Raw genomic sequence first — 19,682 nt, 5'->3', positions numbered from 1 at the left:
TTCTTGATACCATAAGTATTTGTGTATTTATCTGTCCCTCTCCTAGAGTCAGGATACAAATGGATTTTATTGCTTGTTCCTATTCAGATTGATTGGAAACTGCTGCTCAGAGCATTGAGTTTAAAAAGATTTTGAGACTGAATCTAGATTCAGACAAAAAGATCACCAGGATCGATTGGAAATGTCTGATGTAGGAACAAGAAGGCAGCATGCCTGCACGTGTGCTTTCCAACTGTACTAGCAGTAAATATCTTCAGGGAATGATATCTTTGAGTCACTCAGCGCATAAGACAATGTATGGCATGTGTGGACACAGTGTATATTCATTGAGTTCAATTAAATAAAAGGATAATGACTTTCAAGACTATGTTCAATAAAGTGAATGGCTTCCTTATACGTATCTGGTACTTTTGTCACCCAATCAACACACGTATTTAGCATCTACCAGTCAGAAGAAGTCCTTCTATAAATGCATTTTCAATTCCCTCCCTCTCTCCTTAAAGGGATCAAAGTGTACACACACACACCTCATTCATAAACCCATGTTAACAGAGATTTCAGTTTTGCCTTGCTTTACCTGTAAGATCTAGGTGCCTCTAGGATTCTGCCTACAGTTCTCTACCCTAAGTTCATGATCATCCATAAGTATTTCTGCTTGTCCCTCTTTGTTAGAGTCATAACAGTAAGCAAATAAAAGATCAGTGAACAGATCTGGCCTAGAAGTTATATAAATACCATGTGACAGCTCTGCCTTGAGTCTCCTAAGTTAAGGGATAAGTATTCACAGTTCTTTAACTAAACTACATCATAATCACTGAAGAAGTGTATAATCCAAAGGCTCCCTAACTATAAATAAAATGGTCACAAGATTAGGAGAATTTTCACTAACTATAATAATAATAATAACGTACTTAAGGTCATAACAGGAAGCTCCCTGTCTGGAGTGACATGGCTGAGCAATGCATAAAACTCTGGCACAAGGTCAATAACCACATGGGAAATCTTTCAAGGGGCACATTGCGTGCTTTGTGTGGCCACTTGAATGCTTCCTCAACTTCATCCAAATATACTGTTATGGAGCTGGGTTGCTTGGAGGGGCTTCTGTGAGTCTGTAAATATGCCAAAATTCTAAGCAAAATTTGGAAAGTGCATATGTTTTTTAGAAAAGAGATTCCAGAAGTCCAAAAATAGTTAAGAAGACCTCCTACAGGAACTTTACTTTCTAATTCATGACCATACCTTTCTTCTTTTCCTTTCCTTTCCTCCACGTCCCATTTTTATTTATTTTAACTCCAGATATAATTTATGAAATTGTTACTTTTTTCCAAGGTATACACTATCCATGTCAAGAAGCAGCAAAGTAAGAGGGTCATATTGGTATAGCAAGTTTTTTAACACCTGTATTTGGCCAAAGGAAGTACTCAGTAAACATTTGGTGATGGAAGGAATGAACCGTCTATTTAAAACAGCAGGGTCATTCAGCTGTTGAGCAAACCTCAGGTTTGGGTTTGATTTGCTGTCATTGTATTCACAACCTGGCTTTTTAAAGAGCTACAGATGAAGGAAGGAATTCATTTTAATTCTGAAGTTAAATATTACAATAGATAGCAATTGGCACAGACATCAAAGGAGTGGAAAAAATTTCATCATTATGAGGAAAAGGATGTTATTATTATAACCAAAGTAAAATTATTAGATGCAAACCTATTATAGCAGCTTCTAATAAAATAAAGCCCAGTAAAATGGGTTAAATTACCTTCCTAATATTAAACAAATGATTTTACAGAGCTTTCTTGCTGTAAATGGGTATGAGGGCAAGTCATGGCACATTAGTGTTCTGTTACTGCATTCCATAGCAAAGGCAGAAAATAAACAAATAAATGTCATTGTGATCCCACAAGTATTTATGGAGCTGCCTCACTTTCTAATACCTTTCACACAGGTTCTCATTCCTTTATTAGACTGAAAGTTATATCAAGTCAGGTTGGGGATGCTTGAGTCTCCAGTGTACAACCCACTGGAATCTGTATTTATTCTACTGACTAGATAACACGCGTGGCCCTTGAAAACTTTTAGAGCCAAGATGGTGTACCTATGAGAAAGAGTATTTGAATTTTTATCTCATTTCATTCTCCTCCTATAAACACTGAGATCATTCACTATGAAGGAGTTTTCATATCATTCAAAGTAACTGTCTTCAGCACTGGAGAACAAATTATAAGGCCCTAAAATAGTTTGGAGATAGTTTGCAGGAACAGCCTTTCATCCAAAGGAATTACGTGAAATTATACGATGCCTTAAGTGTTAAAAATTATTGAACCTCAGCAAAGGTACATAACCCTTTATAAGAAAGAATAAAACAGCTTACAAATGAGGTGACATCTCTGTTTAAAGGCCAAGGACAGCAGTGTAAAATAATTTGGGATGGGAAGCGAAGCTTACCTTATTCAATTGAAGAGTTCAGGGGAACTCAAAGTTGTCAGAATGCAATTATCCCTGCTGAAATTTGGTCAGGCCAACATCTGACACTTCCAAGGAATGCCGAAGGCTTTTTTAATGAACATGAGGCTTCCAGATTGGATTTCACCTCAATTCAAGGCATAAAACCTGCACTCTGAGAATATAGAGTTCAGAGATGTTAATTAGTTCACTACTGTCAGGTTCACAATTGCCCTTCTAGGGATCAATAGATCTAATGCCTTCATTTCACAGAAGGAAACTGAGATCTGGAAAACATCATGCAATAAAGAAATGAGTTAGTAACTTTGCTTTTGTGCACTCTTTTATGTTCCTAAATCCACGGGTTCCTCAATTCAATTCAATTCAACAACTACTTATTGGTTCCTGGTTTGCAACAGGCCCCTTGCTGAAGTCTTGGTACAGAGATGAAGGATACCCGGTTTCTGCTTTCTGACAATTGCTACTCTGGGTGGAGGGATTGATATGGACATGAGTAATTTTTCAGAAGGCAGAATGTATAATGAGCTAAAGAACACTTACAGGGCAATTGGAATATGCCAGAGGGAAAGAGTCCCTCTCTGGAGGAAACTGGGAGAGATCTCTGGGGGAGGTCTGTCTTTATGTGTTTCCAGAACCCCACCATAGCTTCCTTCTGGGTTTGTCCTCTTGGTCAGGGTCTCTGCTCTGCCATTTCTGAGACCTAAATCTTAGTCAAAATTTAAGATAAGTCTCAAATTCATTCTTTCAAAATTTGCTGAATTTTGGCTTGGCAGTAGGGGTGGATCCAGGTTTTGTGAGAGCTGAAGTATATACAATTTGGAGGGAGCCTCTTTAAGAAAAGAATACACTGTTACAGATACAACTGTAGGTCCAAACACAAATCTCGCAAATATTTATTTAGAATAAGAAAAGAGGCCAAACGTGGTGGCTTACACCTGTAATCCTAACAATTTTGGAGCCTAGGCGGGAGGATCACTTGAGCCTAGGAGTTCGAGATTAGCCTGGGCAACATGGTGAGACCCCCATCTCTACAAAAAATAAAAAAATAAAAAAATAAACACAATTAGCCAGGTGTTGTGGTGTGTTCCAATAGACCCAGATACTTGGGAGGCTGAGGTGGGAGGATCACTTGAGCCTTGGGAGGTTGAAGCTGCAGTGAGCCATGATCTTGCCACTGCACTCTAACCTGGGTGACAGAGCTAGACCCAGTCTCAAAAAGAAAAAAAAAAAAGACAAGAAAAGAAATCACAAAAAATTGTTGTAGACTTAGAGGTTACGTCTCTTTCTTCTTCAGTCTCTTTGTCAATCTGCAAGAAAGGCTTACATAGAAATACTTCCTGAATGCTCCCTGGCTTCTAACCCTCCACCCCACCCTCAATACTCTGCAGCTCCTGGACACTCCTATCTCTTCAGGAGTCTGTGCAAGTGAGATGTTTCATTAGCTTCACGGTAAAGCTGCCTTTGCTTGGGCAGATGACTGGCTCAATGTCACATAGTCAGTAAAGTCGTCAAGCCAGGACTGAAACTAGGGTCGTTTTAGAGAAACGAGTATGCATTTTGGATCACATAGACCTGGGTCCAATCCTAGCCCAGGCACTAACTACCTGTGTGACTTTATGAAAATCATTTCTCAGTTTCACTTTCTTTCTCTCTTATATAGGGATGATAATAATAAGCTCACAGGCCAGGTGCGGTGGTTCACGCCTGTAATCCCAACACTTTGGGAGGCCAAGCTAGGTGGATCACCTGAGGCTAGGAGTTTGAGACCAGCCTGGCCAATATGGCAAAACCCCGTGTCTACTAAAAATACAAAAATTAGTCGGGCGTGGTGGTTGGTGCCTGTAATCCCAGCTACTCAGGAGGCTGAGGGAGGAGAATCACTTGAACCTGGGAGGCAAAGGCTGCAATGAGCCGAGATCGTGCCTTTGCACTCCAGCCTGTGCAACAAGAGCGAAACTCCATCTAAAATAAAATAAAATAAAATAAAAGGCTCACAGGGCTGCAAAGTACCTGAATTGCCTACCACCACTCCTGACTTGAAATAGTGCTCAAGAAATTGTTAACTGTCACAAAGATTACTTCTTTTCCCCACTAAGCATCTCTTCTTCCTTGATAATAGAATTAACGTACTAGGCACATGCATGTCAAGTTCACATTTCCCACCCTATGTAGGAGCTAGATTTGGCCTTATGACTAAATTTTGGGCAACAATGTATAAGCAAGAGCAATTTGTCCAACTTCTGAGAAGTGTCCTTAAAGTAATAGGGTGCATCCTTCCCAACCAGTCTTCTTTCCTGATAGTGAAGAAGCAGCAGTCATGTTATACCATGAGACGACATGCAGAATAAAACTACATACAGCAGAAGATAGACAGAAGACAGATAGAGCTTGGGTCTCTGACACTATAGAACATCATATGGCTCCAGACCTACTTGTAATTTACATGGAAGTCAAATTTCTAACACATTTAATCCACTGTTAGTTTAGATCTGGAAGGACTTGTAGCCAAAACTAGTTCTAAAATTTTTTAAATCACATGCTTTTTTTCACTTTGCTGTTCTGTTTCCAGTTTGTAATGTTTTTGCCTGTGTTAACCTTGCCAGGTGTAACTGGAAATTTAAAGGATATCGAGTCCTTAATCTGAAATGCCATAACTTGAAAAAGCCAATGGTGAGATTTTAGCCTTCTGGCAGACCGAGGAGGGCTGCTTGTTTGGAAGGGGCATTTCATCCAACTCCACTGGCAGTCATAGGCAAGATGACCTGGTTTCATCATGATTATCAGCAGCAGCAGTGGCATCACTATTGCAGTGAGAGTGGTTACCATTTATAGGATGCTATCTGCCTAGCAATAAAATATCTAATTAACACATTAAGTCCTCACAAAACTCCACACAGCAGGTGTGATTATCCCTATTTTACAGATAAGGAAAGTGAGACTCAGAGATGTCAAATTACTTGTCTGAAGAAACCAAGTGACTTGTTAATGGCAGAGCTTACCTGAATCCAAATCTCAGTCCAAACCCCAATCCCTTCATAATGGCACCTTACTTTCTCCGTGAGCACAAAACAAGACCTGGTAAGAACTTGCCTGTATAGAATTAATGTGGTCACAAATGTCTAGTAAATCAGTTCAGAAACTTTTATTACATCATTGTAACACGTTAACAAGCACTGTAACAAAACTTAGTGGCTTACTCAACAACCATATTATAGCTGATGAATAAGAATTCTGGCAGGTCTTGGCTAGGCAATTCTTTCATTTCACATGGCACTGACTGGAGTCACTTAGTGACCTTCAGCTGGTGGCTGGTCTGGTCTGGAGTGTCCAAGTGAGTTGTACTCACATGCCCAGCATCTCAGCAGGGCAAAGTGGAAGGCTGGGCTCAGTTGGGCCTTTCACTCTCTCCATGTAATCTCATCACTACTTCACATTGCATCTCCAGCAGGGTAGTTGGACTTTTTACATGGTGGTCCAGGGCTCCAAGAGCAGGCGTTCCATGACACAGGAAGAGTAAGTGAAGAGTCTCCTAAGGCTTGGAACCAGGAAACTAGAAGTGTAACTTTTGCCTTATTCTATTGGTCAAAGCAGTCACTGAGCCCACCCGAAAGCAGGGGAGGAGCAGATACAACCCCATTTCTTGATGAAAGAACTATCAAAGAATTTGCAGTCAACTTCAATCCCTCCCAATACTAAACTTGTTGAAGGAAGTTTCACAGAAATTGGAAGGCAGATAATTGGGCCATTTGAAATCTGTATTTGTTTGCTGTAGCTGCCAAAACAAAAAGCCACACACTGGATGTCAATAACAGAAACTCACTTTCTCACAGTTCTGGAGACTGGAAGTCCAAGATCAAGGTGCCAACCAGGTTGATTTTTTCTGAGGCCTCTCTTCTTGGCTTGCAGATGGATGTCCTCTTGCTGTGTCCTCACATGGTCTTTCCTCTGTGCGTATGCATCCCTGGTGTCTCTCTCTTCTTCTACTTTTTTTTTTTTTGAGACAGAGTTTCACTCTCGTTGCCCAGGCTGGAGTACAATGGCACAATCTCGGCTCACCGCAACCTCAAGCAATTCTCCTGCCTCAGCCTCCCAAGTAGCTGGGATTACAGGCATGCGCCACCACGCCCAGCTAATTTTGTATTTTTAGTAGAGATGGAGTTTCTCCATGTTGGTCAGGCTGGTCTCGAACTCCCGACCTCAGGTGATCCGCCCACCTCGGCATCCCAAAGTGCTGGGATTACAGGCGTGAGCCACTGTGCCCAGCCAGTTTCTCTCTTCTTATAAAAAAATTAGGCATATTGGATTGGAGCCCCACCCTAATGCCTCATTTTAAGTTAATCACCTCTTTAAAGACCCAGCTCCAAATACGGTTACTTTCTGAGGTACTGGAGGTTGAGACTTCAATATATTAATTCAGAGAGGACACAATTCAACTCGCAACAAATGTCAAATCTAAGGCCACTATATAAGTGGAAAAACTGAGGCCCGGAGAAAGAAAATGGTTTGCCAACGTCAGACAATCCAACTTGTAACATAGTCAGCATGAATGCTCTTTCCCTCCCAGCCCCCTTCCAACACATCAGATGATTCCAAGAGATGTCCTGTCTTACAGGAGGTAGGAAACAGAGTACAGAAACAGGGAACACCAAGAAAGGCCCAGCATTAGGGCCAGAGATTCCTCTTTTTCTCTTGAAATTTCAGGCTTCTCCCAATTGTCTTTATTCCAAGTCACTGGGTTCATAGGCTTCTCAACAGGCCCAGATCTCTGGCCTGCCCATTCCTTTTCCCATTTCTTGGCTGACATTTCTGGCATTCAGGTCACTATTTAGATTCTGAATCACAGTAATATTGGAGAATATGATGTCCTTGTTTCTGCCTTAACATAGATCTGTCAAGACTTTGGGAACATCTCCACAGTGATTTGCATACTCAGACCCATTCTGGGACTCTGAGTCATTGCATTAGTGCCCCCTAATTTGCAGTGTATACCCCATCTTCGATTTGCTGCTTGTAGATTTCAAGAATAACCTGCATCTTAGAAGCGAATTGGCCTAGGTTCTGTTGAGGCCTCTTCAAGGATGCATCTGCTACCTTCTAGGATGGAGGTGGGGGGAAAGGAGGCTCCAGAAGTGGTTTAAGCCTCCCCAGAACATAGGGCAATTGGTGATCACCATTGTTCTTCAGTCTCTCCTTTCATTGCAATCTATGCTGCTGTGCTGGATAAAGTTAGAAAACAAGTCTTCCCAGAGATAAAGAGAAGCAGTTTGATTCTAACTCATATAGGAAAATTATATTAAGTTTCTATTACATAGCAGTCAAGGTATTGGGAGAGAGGGAAGCAGTATAGTTAAGTGAGACTGGCTTGTCCCAATACTGTAACACAAGCAAACTGCAACAAAAGCAAAAATGTATGTATTCAGAAAGGAAGAAGGCAAGAGGGGTAAATATGGTCCAATGCTTAAAAGCATGAACTTTAGATCTGAAAATCCTGAATTTTAATTCCTCCTCTACTACTTACAAGCAGTGTGACTATGGAAAAGTTGCTTAACCCACCTAAAGTTAGTTAACCAACTTTCCTACATTTTGGGGAAGTTTGAGTCAACTACCTAAAGCAGTGGACATAGAGCAACTCCCCTCAAAGGCTGTCCAAGTAAAAAGACACAGAGCTGAATATCAATTTTGACAGAGGACCAGAGTAGTGAGCTAACTCATGGAATAATTGACATTTTCCACATAGCTCACTGGTGAATTTTCAGTTTCCAGAAAGCATATATGCTCCAGTACCATACACGTAAAATCTGTATGATTATCAACTCTATGAGCTTTATATTCCCCTGCTGTAAAATTATGGGGTAGCCCAGGATGGTCGGCAAGTCCTTTCATCTCTGAGATTCAGGGATCAAATGAAGATGTTGAGGTCTCATATGCAAAGTCATGGACAGTGCTTTTCTACCAACTGAAAAGAGAATCAGCCCTGGCACAGTGGCTCATGCCTGTAATCCCAGCAGTTTGAGAGGCTGAGGCAGGCTGATCATTTGAGTACCAGAGTTCAAGACCAGCCTGGGCAACACGGCGAAACCCTGCCTCTACAAAAAATGTAAAAATGATCCGGGTGTAGTGGCATGCACCTGTGTTCCCAGCTACTCGGGAGGTTGAGGTGGGAGAATTGTTGGAGCTCAGGAGGCAGAGGTTGCAGTGAGCCAAGATCGAGCCACTGAACTTTAGCCTGGGTGACACAGCAAGACCCTGTCTCCAAAAATAAATAAATAAAATAAAAAGAGAATGTTTTCCAGGATTGATGAAAAGGAAAAAGTAATTTAGAGGGAAAACCCTGCATATTATAACTATTTACATTTCTTTGCTGAATTGATGGACAAAATGCCATTTTGGGATGAAGAGGAAGCAGAGATGTGATGTGTTACAGAAGCAGAACCCTTGAGCTTGGGGAATGTTGGTAAAGTTCACCATATGCCTTGAGTGCAGGGCTTCTATAGGATTAATAAATGCCTGTTTGAAAATGTTCTCAATGAAAAAAGACATAAGATCCCCTCTGCCTCCTCATTTTCTCTCTCTCACTTATTTCCTGATCCCAATCTAGTGTTTACCCCTCCTTTTGCGAGTAGTGGAGTTCTGCCAGTAGGAACACTGCTAACTGAGGGCCTTTAGAAAAGCTAGAGCCATTCTTCTGGCCTTCATTCCTTGCCAGAATCCTTCTACTCTTGTTTCCATAAGGCACTCTTGTCTTATCCTATTACTTCCACTACTTTTAGAATGATATCACCTCAGTGAGGTACCATCTTTTCTCTCCTTACAAAAGAAAACAGACCTAGTTTCCTTAACCTTTCAGCAGAAGCAAATTCCCCAAATCCCTCTGTCATTCTGGTTGCCTTCTGCTATGCTTTCTCTAGTTCCAAAATATCCTATTTATAGAAAGAAACCCAGAATGAGCTCAGGACTCAGAATATGACCTAACCAATCCTCTTTACATGACTAGAATAATTTTCCCTGACTTTTCCATTTTGCAATGTGCCCAATATATTCCAAATGGATTCTCTTTTCTTTCACTCCAATAGGTACAAAATGATAAATGTTCAAACTATAGCCAATGTTACTGATAATAAGAGGTTGATGTCCACTGTGCTTAAGAACTTTCTAGAATTAATGGGTTCAGGAGCAAATTAGAGTCTGTGGGGTTTGTGTAACAGAGTTAAAGGAACAGGTCTTTTCCTTGAATTATTTTTTGTTATATAGCATTCACTTCAGTTACTAATGAAGTGTATTAATGAAGCCATAATGCAAATGAAACCATAGGCTGGGGCAGCAAGCTTTAGTATTTTGCTGTGCAAAATGTGGCACAACTTCATATCACCTGGGAATCTGTTGAAAATGCCAACTGTTGATGCTGTCCCCAGACTGAGAATCTGCTTTCTAAAGAGTTGCCCAGGAGATTCATGTGCACATTAAATTATAAGAAGCACAGTTTAGCATCTGTGAAAGTTTCCTTCCAGATGTTCTAGGCAGATTAGATGTCAAGCATACCTTGGTAGGCCCTATCATGATATAAAATTGGCTCCTTTTACTAATTTTCACTTGCCTTTCCATGATCCTAAGTTTTGTGACTCCTTGGAGTTTTTATTTCTCATTTTATCCAATTCCTAATATGAACTTACATTTAGTTAAGTACATCTTGCAAGTCCTGACCTGACATGCTCTTGACCCATCTTAATCTCCCTGTCAACTTTTCATATTAACAATGTCACTTCTCTTTTACTTGCTACCCATACTTCCTCTTATTCATCTCTTTTCTGTAAGATGGTTTAGAAAGAGTCATTCAGTTCTTCCTCAGTATTCCATGCGGTCTTGCTTCAGCCTCATTATAGGGTTGTCTGGTTTTCTGAAATTGAGTTAAGTCATGTCCAGATCTTCTGTCTCATGCTTGCTTGTCAGGCTCAGAAATGCACAGAGGTTATTGCAAACTAAATCATGACTTTCCCAAGGCTTTCTCTTGCTTACTTCTTTTTGAAGTTTTGATTGTTTCCTTTATAACTAGGTTTGGTAGATTGAGGATTCTTTGAGTTCTTTTTAAATATGAGCTCAATACCAGGTTCTTGGCAATCATTGCCTATTCTTGCTTTCAGAAGGCTTTCCAAATTGTGTGTCGTGATTCTTTGCCTCTCCTTCTATTACCTGTGGAGAACCATTAGAGATCAGGAAGTGACTAAGAGAGCCAATCTTTCTTCCTACCTGGTCAGAAGCTCTTCTTATATCATAAACAGAAGGCTTTTGCTACCTGTTTTTTGTTTTTTAGGCTCTAAGATAGCAATTATGTCACCATCAGGAGCTTCTCTGTGACTACTCTTCTGCATTGATTGTAACAAGTGATCCTGAGGTAATGAAGGGGAAGGCACTGTTGACCTCTCAGCTATTATTAACCAAGCACTCTTTAACTTCTGAGATACTTTAGGTAGAGAATTGTTAACATGTGGATCGCCAGTCCCATCAGAGTCCCTGGCACAGAATAAGTACTGAAAAGGAAGGAGAAGTAAGAGTGGGAAGGAGGGATGGAAATAATCTATCCAACTCCAGGTGAGATGGAGAGCCTGGAAATTAACTACAACCAAATAGATTTGGAAAGACAAGTTGGGAGAAAAGAATGGAAGTACTATCTCATCTTTGTCTTCCTTGATATGTAGTAAGGAATACACAAACCATCCTATTTAAAGTGACTTACTGAATTTCCTTTTAGAAATAAAGACAGTGGAATTTGTCTTAACAGGTACTCCCATTATTTCTTAGTTTTCTAAGAAAAAGGAGTTCTCTTTCATTTCTGACTTTGTAGACTCCTGCTTTGTTACCCATCTCCCACCAATTCCAAGACTACACATCTACTTAGTGAAGTTTTTGTGCCTCCTAATACTGATGAGCCTAGTATTAATTTTTGAACCTATCTTCATAAAGATGTGGGCAAAGAACAAGCTTTATAACTGTGGCATAGGTAGAAAACTGTGAATATTAAACAGCTCATCTATAAGGAGTGCAATACCCATATTTTGAAAGCAAAAATCCTTCCTTCTAGGTTGTATTAATACATTTTGCTTTAAGTTTGGTTATGTTGTTAGGTAGTGATCCTTAAGGAACAAGATTTGTTCACTATTCAGTCTGAAATGTTCTTACCATTACTAAATATAAATGGGGTCAAATGAGCCAGAGAAGTGTGATATTCATATCACAGCTGATTGGGGTTGTATGAAAAAATAAGATAACCTCAGGAATAAGTGCTACTGAGATGAAAATTGTGACAGATACAGTGCTTGGCATCTATCTTAACAAATGAAATTATTGCAATCTTTACTTACATTAGACACTGGATTTCTGCAGATGGAAAAAAATTATGTAAGTGAGTGGATGGAGATAAAAGGTTGGAGAGTTGATAGTGCACCAAGAGAAGAGAATTGTCTATCAGATCACTGAGAAATCCAAAGTGGGAATAGGTATATATAGATATATGGCAAACACCATATCTTCACGACTCTCCCTAGCTCCCTATATCAACCCTTATTATTTAGCAACTCTTGTCCATCATTTTGGTCCCTGAGTTGGAGGTTTTAGTAATGGTTCCAAGAAATAAGAGCACTGGTTAAACATATTTCTTGGGAAATATCTTCAGTACAATCATGTGTCTAAATGATTTCAAACTAATCAGTCATTCATGTTCTGAATCCTCAGGCACCTACACCAACAATTCAGGGTATCCCACTGTAAGATATAATTTTCAGAATAAAGATCCATCAGAGGAGTAGCTGATAGTTTCTATACAGACCACAAACTTGACAAAAGAGTCAGAAAAATATATCACATTGATGGCAATGGGAAATAATATGTTCATATACGGTGGTCATCTCCTTATGTCTTTTCAAGATTGCAGATCTGTGCTAGTCATTGAATTTGTCAGTAGGCAAGGAAAGTTATTAACAGCATTATGGATTCCATTCTCAAAAAACCAGTTTTGTCCACAAAGCCTGTACCCCAAGACCTCTGAGAATGGTATGTACCAGCTGTCCCAGTCTTAGGGCAGCATCTGCTGGCTAACTCATGGATGGACAAAAAGTGGCAGTTTGTGGGCAATTTGAGCAGTCCTTTCATTTGGCGAGAACTGTTGTGTTGACGACTGTGAGGGTGTCTGAAATCCTTTCATAAGGATCCATCTCAGGTCTCCAGGAGCCTGGCAAATCTAGAACTACTCCTAATGAGAACCAGGAAGCTTTTGTATACAGATACTTTATCTGGAGCCTAAGATAAGCCTGTTTGACTTTGGAAACATTTCTAGAGAAGCATGAACTCAACACTAGACTTACTGCTAATAATAATAACCCAGTACCAATGGGGGCTGCAATGAACAGAGGTCCATGCACATAATTGGGAAGTAAAACTTATTTTCCATAAGGAAGGCATTTCTGGGATGGGAGGGGGAGGACCTTGAAGCAGCCACTGAATGCTTATGTTCTGTTGCTTCTAATCATCCTATCGTGTAAGTAAGATTTTTATACATAAGCAAGCAAGAATGATATTCAAACAAAGCACTTTTGATTGGAATAAAGAAACTGGAAATTGGAAAGGGCTGGGTGGTCTGAAACTTAAGAGCTATCCACCATCTTCTGCAGCATCGCTGTGCCTCATCCCTGCAGTCAATAGCGCCACGGCCAGGGCCTGTGACGCCGTTGGTGGGCTCCCCTTGGTGGGAACTCAGAGCGAGTAAAATCATGGTGTCAGTGCCAAAACGACGAAACCTGAAATGCGTCTGGGGACTTCCCAGGGCACTAGCGCTCCTCAGAGCGACGGACATCTCCATAACAACTGGTCTACATTCATCCCTGGTTCCTCTGCTCTGCTGTGCTAGCGATGGCTGAGGGTAGGCAAAGGGCAGCTTCAGTGGAAAGATACCTTGCGTTAGCGCCTCCCTAGGCTGGGGGACGTTGCCAAAGCTGGAGTTATTGCCTATTTCGCGAGATTTCCGGAGTCGTCCCCACGTCTCCCGCGGAGAGCGGCGCCCCTCCGCGCCCCCTCCCGCCTCCCCCTCTATTAGACACTCCAAGGGGGTGGTTTGTTTCATTGTGCTTTTTTTCCTCTTCTCAAAGTTCATCCTTTCGCCTCCAAGTTACTTTCCGCCAACACGTGACCTCTTCGCTTCCCAGCTTGCGCAGCCACTGGTGGGGAAGCGCGGGCGCTAACCGCAGGGCTTCCTGGGAGAGCCCCTCCGAGGTTCGCCACCCCAGCCCTGGCTCCCGCCGCACTCACCCCGGCACCCCGGCGGCGGGGCAGCCCCCGCAGGATGAGGAAGCGACTCCGGGGAAGCAGCACCGAGCAGCAGCGGAGCGCCCAACCTGCCGCCTCCCCTCCCGTCCCTGCCTTGGCCCGCGGCTCCGCTCTCCGCGGCTCGCCTTCCGACCTAGCTGCGCACCGGGGCTGTTAACTCACATTTGGGAAGCCATAACCCATTAGAGCAAACGCAGTCATAACTTCATTCAACTCAGCCGCTCGAGAGCTCGGCTTACACAGGTTCCTGTGGGCAACTAGTGGCTCGCCTTGGTGCCTCTCGCCTAGTCATCAGTACCTAAGAGGAAAACGGAAAGTTGTTGGGCTGATTCGCGCTTCGACGCATGCAGATGTTCCCAAGGACAAGTCACTTACTCGCCCCCCTCCCCCCAGTCCCCATTTGATCATCACTCACGACCTCATCGGCTGGAGACCCTTAGTCATGATGGGGGAGGGGGAGGGGCACGAACTTTTCTAAGAAGTTTCCTTTTTTTACCCAGAGAGTCACAGTGAGTCGGTCACGTAAACAGCGAGGTTAGTCGTCGCCGTTGCCGCCCCCCACCCCCTCCCTGCTGCGCTTTTCTGGTATTATTATTAAAGCGGTAGTCTGCCGGCGCTGATAAGCAACAAGTTCCCCAGCGGTCTTCCCGCCCTAGCCTGACAAGGCGAAGGTTTTCTTACCTGGCGACAGGGAAATCTCCCGAGCCGAATTCAGCTTCGCCGGAGCCCCAGGTGTGACCTGCGTAGTGGGCAAGGGAGCGGTGTGCAGGCTGGGTTTTTTGTTTTTTTTTTACAGGGGTACCCTGAAACTCCTCACTTTCTCTGGGAACTTTCAGTGCCAGGACCAGTAACGGGCGGTTAAAAGGCAGCCCTAGGAAACACCTGCTACATAGCAGGGCAGTTGGGCAATCATTGGTAACCTCGCTCATTCATTAGAATCACGTAAGAACTCAAAAGGAAACGTGTCTCTCGGAGTGAGGGCGTTTGCGTAAATCTATAGGTTTTTCGACATCGATGCCAGTTGCTTTGTCTTCTGTAGTCGCCAAGGTGGTTGAGAGTTTAAGCTTGCGGATATTGCAAAGGGTTATTAGATTCATAAGTCACACCAAGTGGTGGGCGATCCACTGAGCAAAGCCGAACTTCTCACATGATGACTTCAAACAAGACACATTACCTTCCAGCATCTGTTGGGGAGACGAGATTTTAAGACACTTGAGTCTCCAGGACAGCAAAGGCACAATGGTGAGTAGCAATAAACCCTGCATTATAATTGAAAAATCTTGACATGTTGCTTAACAACGGGCATATCACGGCTCTTCCTAGCACTTCACACGCCAAAGAACAGCAGCTACTCAGGCCAGGGGAATCGGGTTTTTACACAGTGCAACTTTAATTGGAATCATTTGAGATTTGACACAGCTATGTGGAACTGCGTGGAACAAACTTGGAGCTGGGGGGGGGTGTGTTATATTGGTTGTTCAAGGCTGATGCTTGTCTCTCAGCAGTCTTGCATTCTATTCTTTTCCTTTATGTGTATGGTGTATGATCATATTCTATGATTTATATGTGGGCATGTAATTGACATTTGCAAGGGGGTTAATTTCCATCTAAAAACAATAATGCTGTTAGAGGTTGGGGTTAGGGGGTGGAGTGGGGGTAAGGGTGGGGTAGAGACTGGGAGTTTAGGTGTAGATGGGGGGTGGGGTTGGGGGGAGAGAAATAAGTCAGAAGTGCATATCACCGGTAATGAAATGGGTAGTCCTCTCGCAGAAGAAAAGGTTCTCATCAACATGTGATCAACTATTAACAGGATGGCTTTGGCAAAGCCATCCGCACGTGACAAACCGTAAGGAAGTGGAAGAAACCGTCTAGAGCAATATCAAGTATCACTTAATTAGAGATTTTTAAGCCTTTTCCTCCTGCTGTGCCGGGTGTGTAATCCGGGCGATAGGAGTCCATTCAGCACCTTGGACAGAGCCAACGGATTTGTCCGAGGAGGCGGTACCCCCAGGTAGTCTTCTTGGCTCCGCTGCAAAGCCAACCCTGTGTCGCCCTTAAAAAGCGTCTTTTCTGAGGTTCGGCTCACACTGAGATCGGGGCTGGAGAGAGAGTCAGATTTTGGAGCGGAGCGTTTGGAAAGCGAGCCCCAGTTTGGTCCCCTCATTGAGCTCGCTGAAGTTGGCTTCCTAGCGGTGTAGGCTGGAATAGACTCTTGGCAAGCTCCGGGTTGGTATACTGGGTTAACTTTGGGAAATGCAAGTGTTTATCTCCAGGATCTAGCCACCGGGGTGGTGTAAGCCGCAAAGAAGGTAAGCACCAGGGCGGGGACCCCCTGCATCCCCAATTCTTGAGCTATTTTGATACTGTCTTCCGGAGAGGACGCGTGGTGGAGGGGAGGAGGTAGAGGGAGAGCATGAGAGGGGGTTGTTTCTTGGTATTTGCCCAGTTTGAATTGCCCTAGGTGAGAACCCTGGGGCAAAGGGAGAAAGAAAAAAAAGAAAGTCTTCCTGCGGATATAATGAGTTTAGTTAACTTGGACCTGCAAATGTCTGATTCAAATGTAAGATTTATCTCTCTTTTTCTCCTCTTCACCTCCCTCTTTTCCGTTCTCTTTGCTGGTGTGTGTGTGTGTGTACAGTAGATTCATTACTAATTATGAAGCTTTTGCACAACATTCGATTTCCTAAAATTTGACTTTGTAGCATTTAGAATCAGGCGGTGGAGGTGGTGTGCGGTGGGGAAAGAGGAGGTGGAGGTTGGGAAGAGGGAAGGAGGTAAAGCTAAACCTCCAACACAAAAAATGAATCAAGGTAATTTCAGCTCTTCTAGTGAGAAGGATTCATTCTCTCTGTATCCCTCCCTCCCTCTCTTTCCCCCTCCCTCCCTCCTTCCCGCCCCCCTTCTTCCACCCCGCCCCCTCCTCCAGCCTCCATCCCTCCCTCATTCTATCTCTTCCTCTCCGTCGCCCTCGCTCCTCGCTGGATGTTTCTTTCTGGGTTTTCTTTTTTTTTTTTTTTCCCCTTCTGTCCTCCCTCCCCGCGAGTTTCGGGCGCTGGCTTAGAGGGTTCCCGCTTTCTCAAGGGAAGGGGAGCTGCCGAGACCGCGCTCCGCTCCCCAGCCGGGCCGGATGCCTCACTGAGCCCAGGTCCGAGTCAGTCGGGGTAACTCAGGGAAAGGGGAGCCTCCGCCTGGGAGTAGAAGGTCCTTTCCGGACCGAAGAGCCAGAGAGCGGGCCGGGCGAGGGGGCCTGGGCGGCTGGAGGCGGTGGAGAAGAACACTCTTAGCTCCGTGCGGCGGCTGGACAGAGCCACCAATCAGCTGGACGCGCAGACCGCCCTGCCAGGGCGAGGTTGCGTCCGGAGGCACCGGTGGAGGGCGGCCGGCTAGTCGCTGAGCCGCCGCCGCCACCCGGGTGGGCAGGGGACTGGCGGTGGGTGGAGGTGGGGGGCTTGGCGGGTGAGATAGAAGCGGCGCGGAGCCGCCCAGACCTGTGTTCTACCTCTCCCGCCCCCGCCTGCACCCCCGGGGGACAGCGAACTGCCGGAACGCGCGGCTGCGTTATCCTCTTGCCACTCTTCGGGGAGCTCAGGGACTTAGGCGCCCCTGGGCGGGGGCCACCAGGCTCTCCACACTCCTATAACCCTCACCCCCACCCCCTTCTCAGGCCTTTTGTTCCGGCCACAGAGCCAAGCCCGGTGGCAGTTTTCGCCCCAGGGTTTGGTCGTTCTGGACTCCTCCCCGGATCAGCTCTTCTTAATTAAAAGGCAAGAGCTTGGGGTAGGGGTGAGGGGAACGTAGGAAAAATCTGTTTCCGAAACTCAAGACCACTGTTTTAACGAACGAAAGAAAGAATCCCAACTCTGCGCAGGTGGATTCATAGGCGAAGCGAGGATATTGTGGAAATTCAGAAGGAAAAGATAAAAAACAGGCGCTAGGATCAGATGACGGTGATAGGCTGCTCGGCACACAAAGGGAGCGTAGGGCAGGGTTTACGGAGCAAGCCTGCAGCGAATGGGGCACAGATTGTTCCGAGATCCAGTCGTTTTCTCAGTCAGATCTACGCGAAGGGAGGGGAGGGGAGGGGCGGGCGGGGGAGCGTGGCGGGAGGGGCTGAGCTTGGGGGCGGGGGGATTTCTGATCAGTCTGATGCAATTCCAAGCGTGCTGCAAAGGAACTCCAAGGCGCCCGCATCACCATCGCCACCCACCCTTCCCAGATGGTGCTGTTTTAAATACGGATCTGCAGGGCTGAACGCAGAACTGGGAGATTTATTGCAAAATCCCGGGAGGGGCGGGGGGGGGGGTGTGCGGAACGGGGAATGGAGGAGCAGAATTTAAAGGTGCAACGCTTGCTTTTTCCAATCAGGCGGCAACCGGCCGGAATTATTATTTTTTTCTTTCTGTCTGCTTGTCTCTGGATGCTAATTCACCAAGAAAGAGGTGTAAATATTGTGACATTTTGAGGCAGCTTGATGGATGGGAAAGAAATCATCTGTCACTCTAAATTGCAGAGTTCCCTCTCCCCGTGCCATCCCTTGCTAGCGAATACTCGCTGCTGCCTAATACAGTTGCTAGGGCTTCAAATGAATGCATCGTTAAGGGAATATTATCCTTTTAGTTGACTTGCCAATTTAGTTGACAGTTGAATCGAGAAAATTGTAGATTTCGTGTCTCTGGGAGGAAAAATGCTTAACAGTCTAAGTCTTATAACCTTGAGGTCTTTAACAACTTAAATAAACCTCAAAAGTGTCACGTCATCCTCTACACACACACACACACACACACACACACTCAACTTGTAAGATGACATGGTTTCACCTAAACTGTTGTGGAAATGAGTAGCACTTTAAAAATGGTGCACCTGATATTCACTGTTTATGTGTATTTACAAAGAGCTCTTCAGCATGAAGGCAAGACATTTCAATTGTCCTGTTTGGAATCAGTCAGAAGACTAGAAGGTGATGGAGAGAAGAAGGGAAGAAAGAGCAAAGAGAGAGAATTTTAACCTAGATGCTATTAAATTAACAGTAACCTAGCCTACTTTTATACCCCTTGGTCTTGCATATTAATATTTCTGTATGTGAGATTTTAGCTTGGTCTAGCTCCCCCAATGGAGTATACCAGTATTGATTCAGATGAGAATATGAGCATCCTGCCAGTAGCTTTTTCAGTGTCATTGATAGTAAGACCTATAACACAGCAATTTTTGGAGGATAGAAGAGAATATCTATAAGGGCTTTGCAAACTGGGAAGCAGGCACTCCATAAATGGGAGGTATCATTATGACATTCTCTTTGCACATATCATTTTCATTTCACTGAACCAGAGTACTAGTTATTTTAAAACATAATCTAATGTATATGCTCAAGGTAGTAAGTGGGGATTTTAAAAGCAAGTGATTAGTTGGCTTATAAAATATTATTTTTCAATTGTCTATTAATGTACATTGGAAAGAAGGCTTTTAAAGATCTAAAATCAACATAAATAAGCTTCCCCTTTCATTTGCCAGACTCTTTCCCCATCAAATTTCTGATCTAAATTCTTAATAAGAAGAGAAGCTGGTGAATTTAGTTTCTTTCCTTTTCCTGGCCTGTCCTCTAGGGGAAGCTTTAGTAAGAAACAACATTCCAAAATCAGGCAGGGAGCGAGAGAGAAGGCAAGGGACTGGATGACCACAAAATAGATAATTAGCCAAGAAACAGAAATGAGGGAAAACCAGCATTAAAGCATGACTTACAAAGGGTTTTTATTTTGTAATTCTGTAATTTTGGGACCAGGCTCAAACTTGCTCAAGTAACATTCACTCGATCATATTGCTTACAATCTGTCAGTTAAAATGATGTCTAACTGAGCATATTTTTATTAAATATACTTCTATCAAAGGCCAGTAAAGCTACTCTTTGGTTTTAA

General features: G+C 43.7%; 1 protein-coding gene across 5 annotated transcripts in view; it reads left to right on the top strand.

The window, feature by feature from the left end:
• Nucleotides 1-14,363: 14,363 nt before the first annotated feature.
• BDNF (brain derived neurotrophic factor) overlaps nt 14,364-19,682 on the top strand; it is a 66,934-nt gene continuing 61,615 nt past the window's right edge. The window contains exon 1 of one of the 5 annotated variants that reach the window (XM_008955891.5): nt 14,364-15,015. In XM_008955891.5, the coding sequence (XP_008954139.1) occupies nt 15,013-15,015 (3 nt within the window). In that variant the 5' untranslated portion in view covers nt 14,364-15,012. Of the gene's footprint in view, nt 15,016-15,653; nt 15,785-15,845; nt 16,083-16,478; nt 16,919-19,682 lie in introns of those variants that run through there. The other 4 variants (XM_063608139.1, XM_063608138.1, XM_063608137.1 and 1 more) reach the window with 4 other exon arrangements.

The sequence above is a fragment of the Pan paniscus genome, chromosome 9, assembly GCF_029289425.2.
Source record: "Pan paniscus chromosome 9, NHGRI_mPanPan1-v2.0_pri, whole genome shotgun sequence".
NCBI classification, from domain to species: domain Eukaryota; kingdom Metazoa; phylum Chordata; class Mammalia; order Primates; family Hominidae; genus Pan; species Pan paniscus.
The sequence above is the reverse complement of the archived record's forward strand: the minus strand, read 5'-3'. Positions and strand labels throughout refer to the sequence as shown.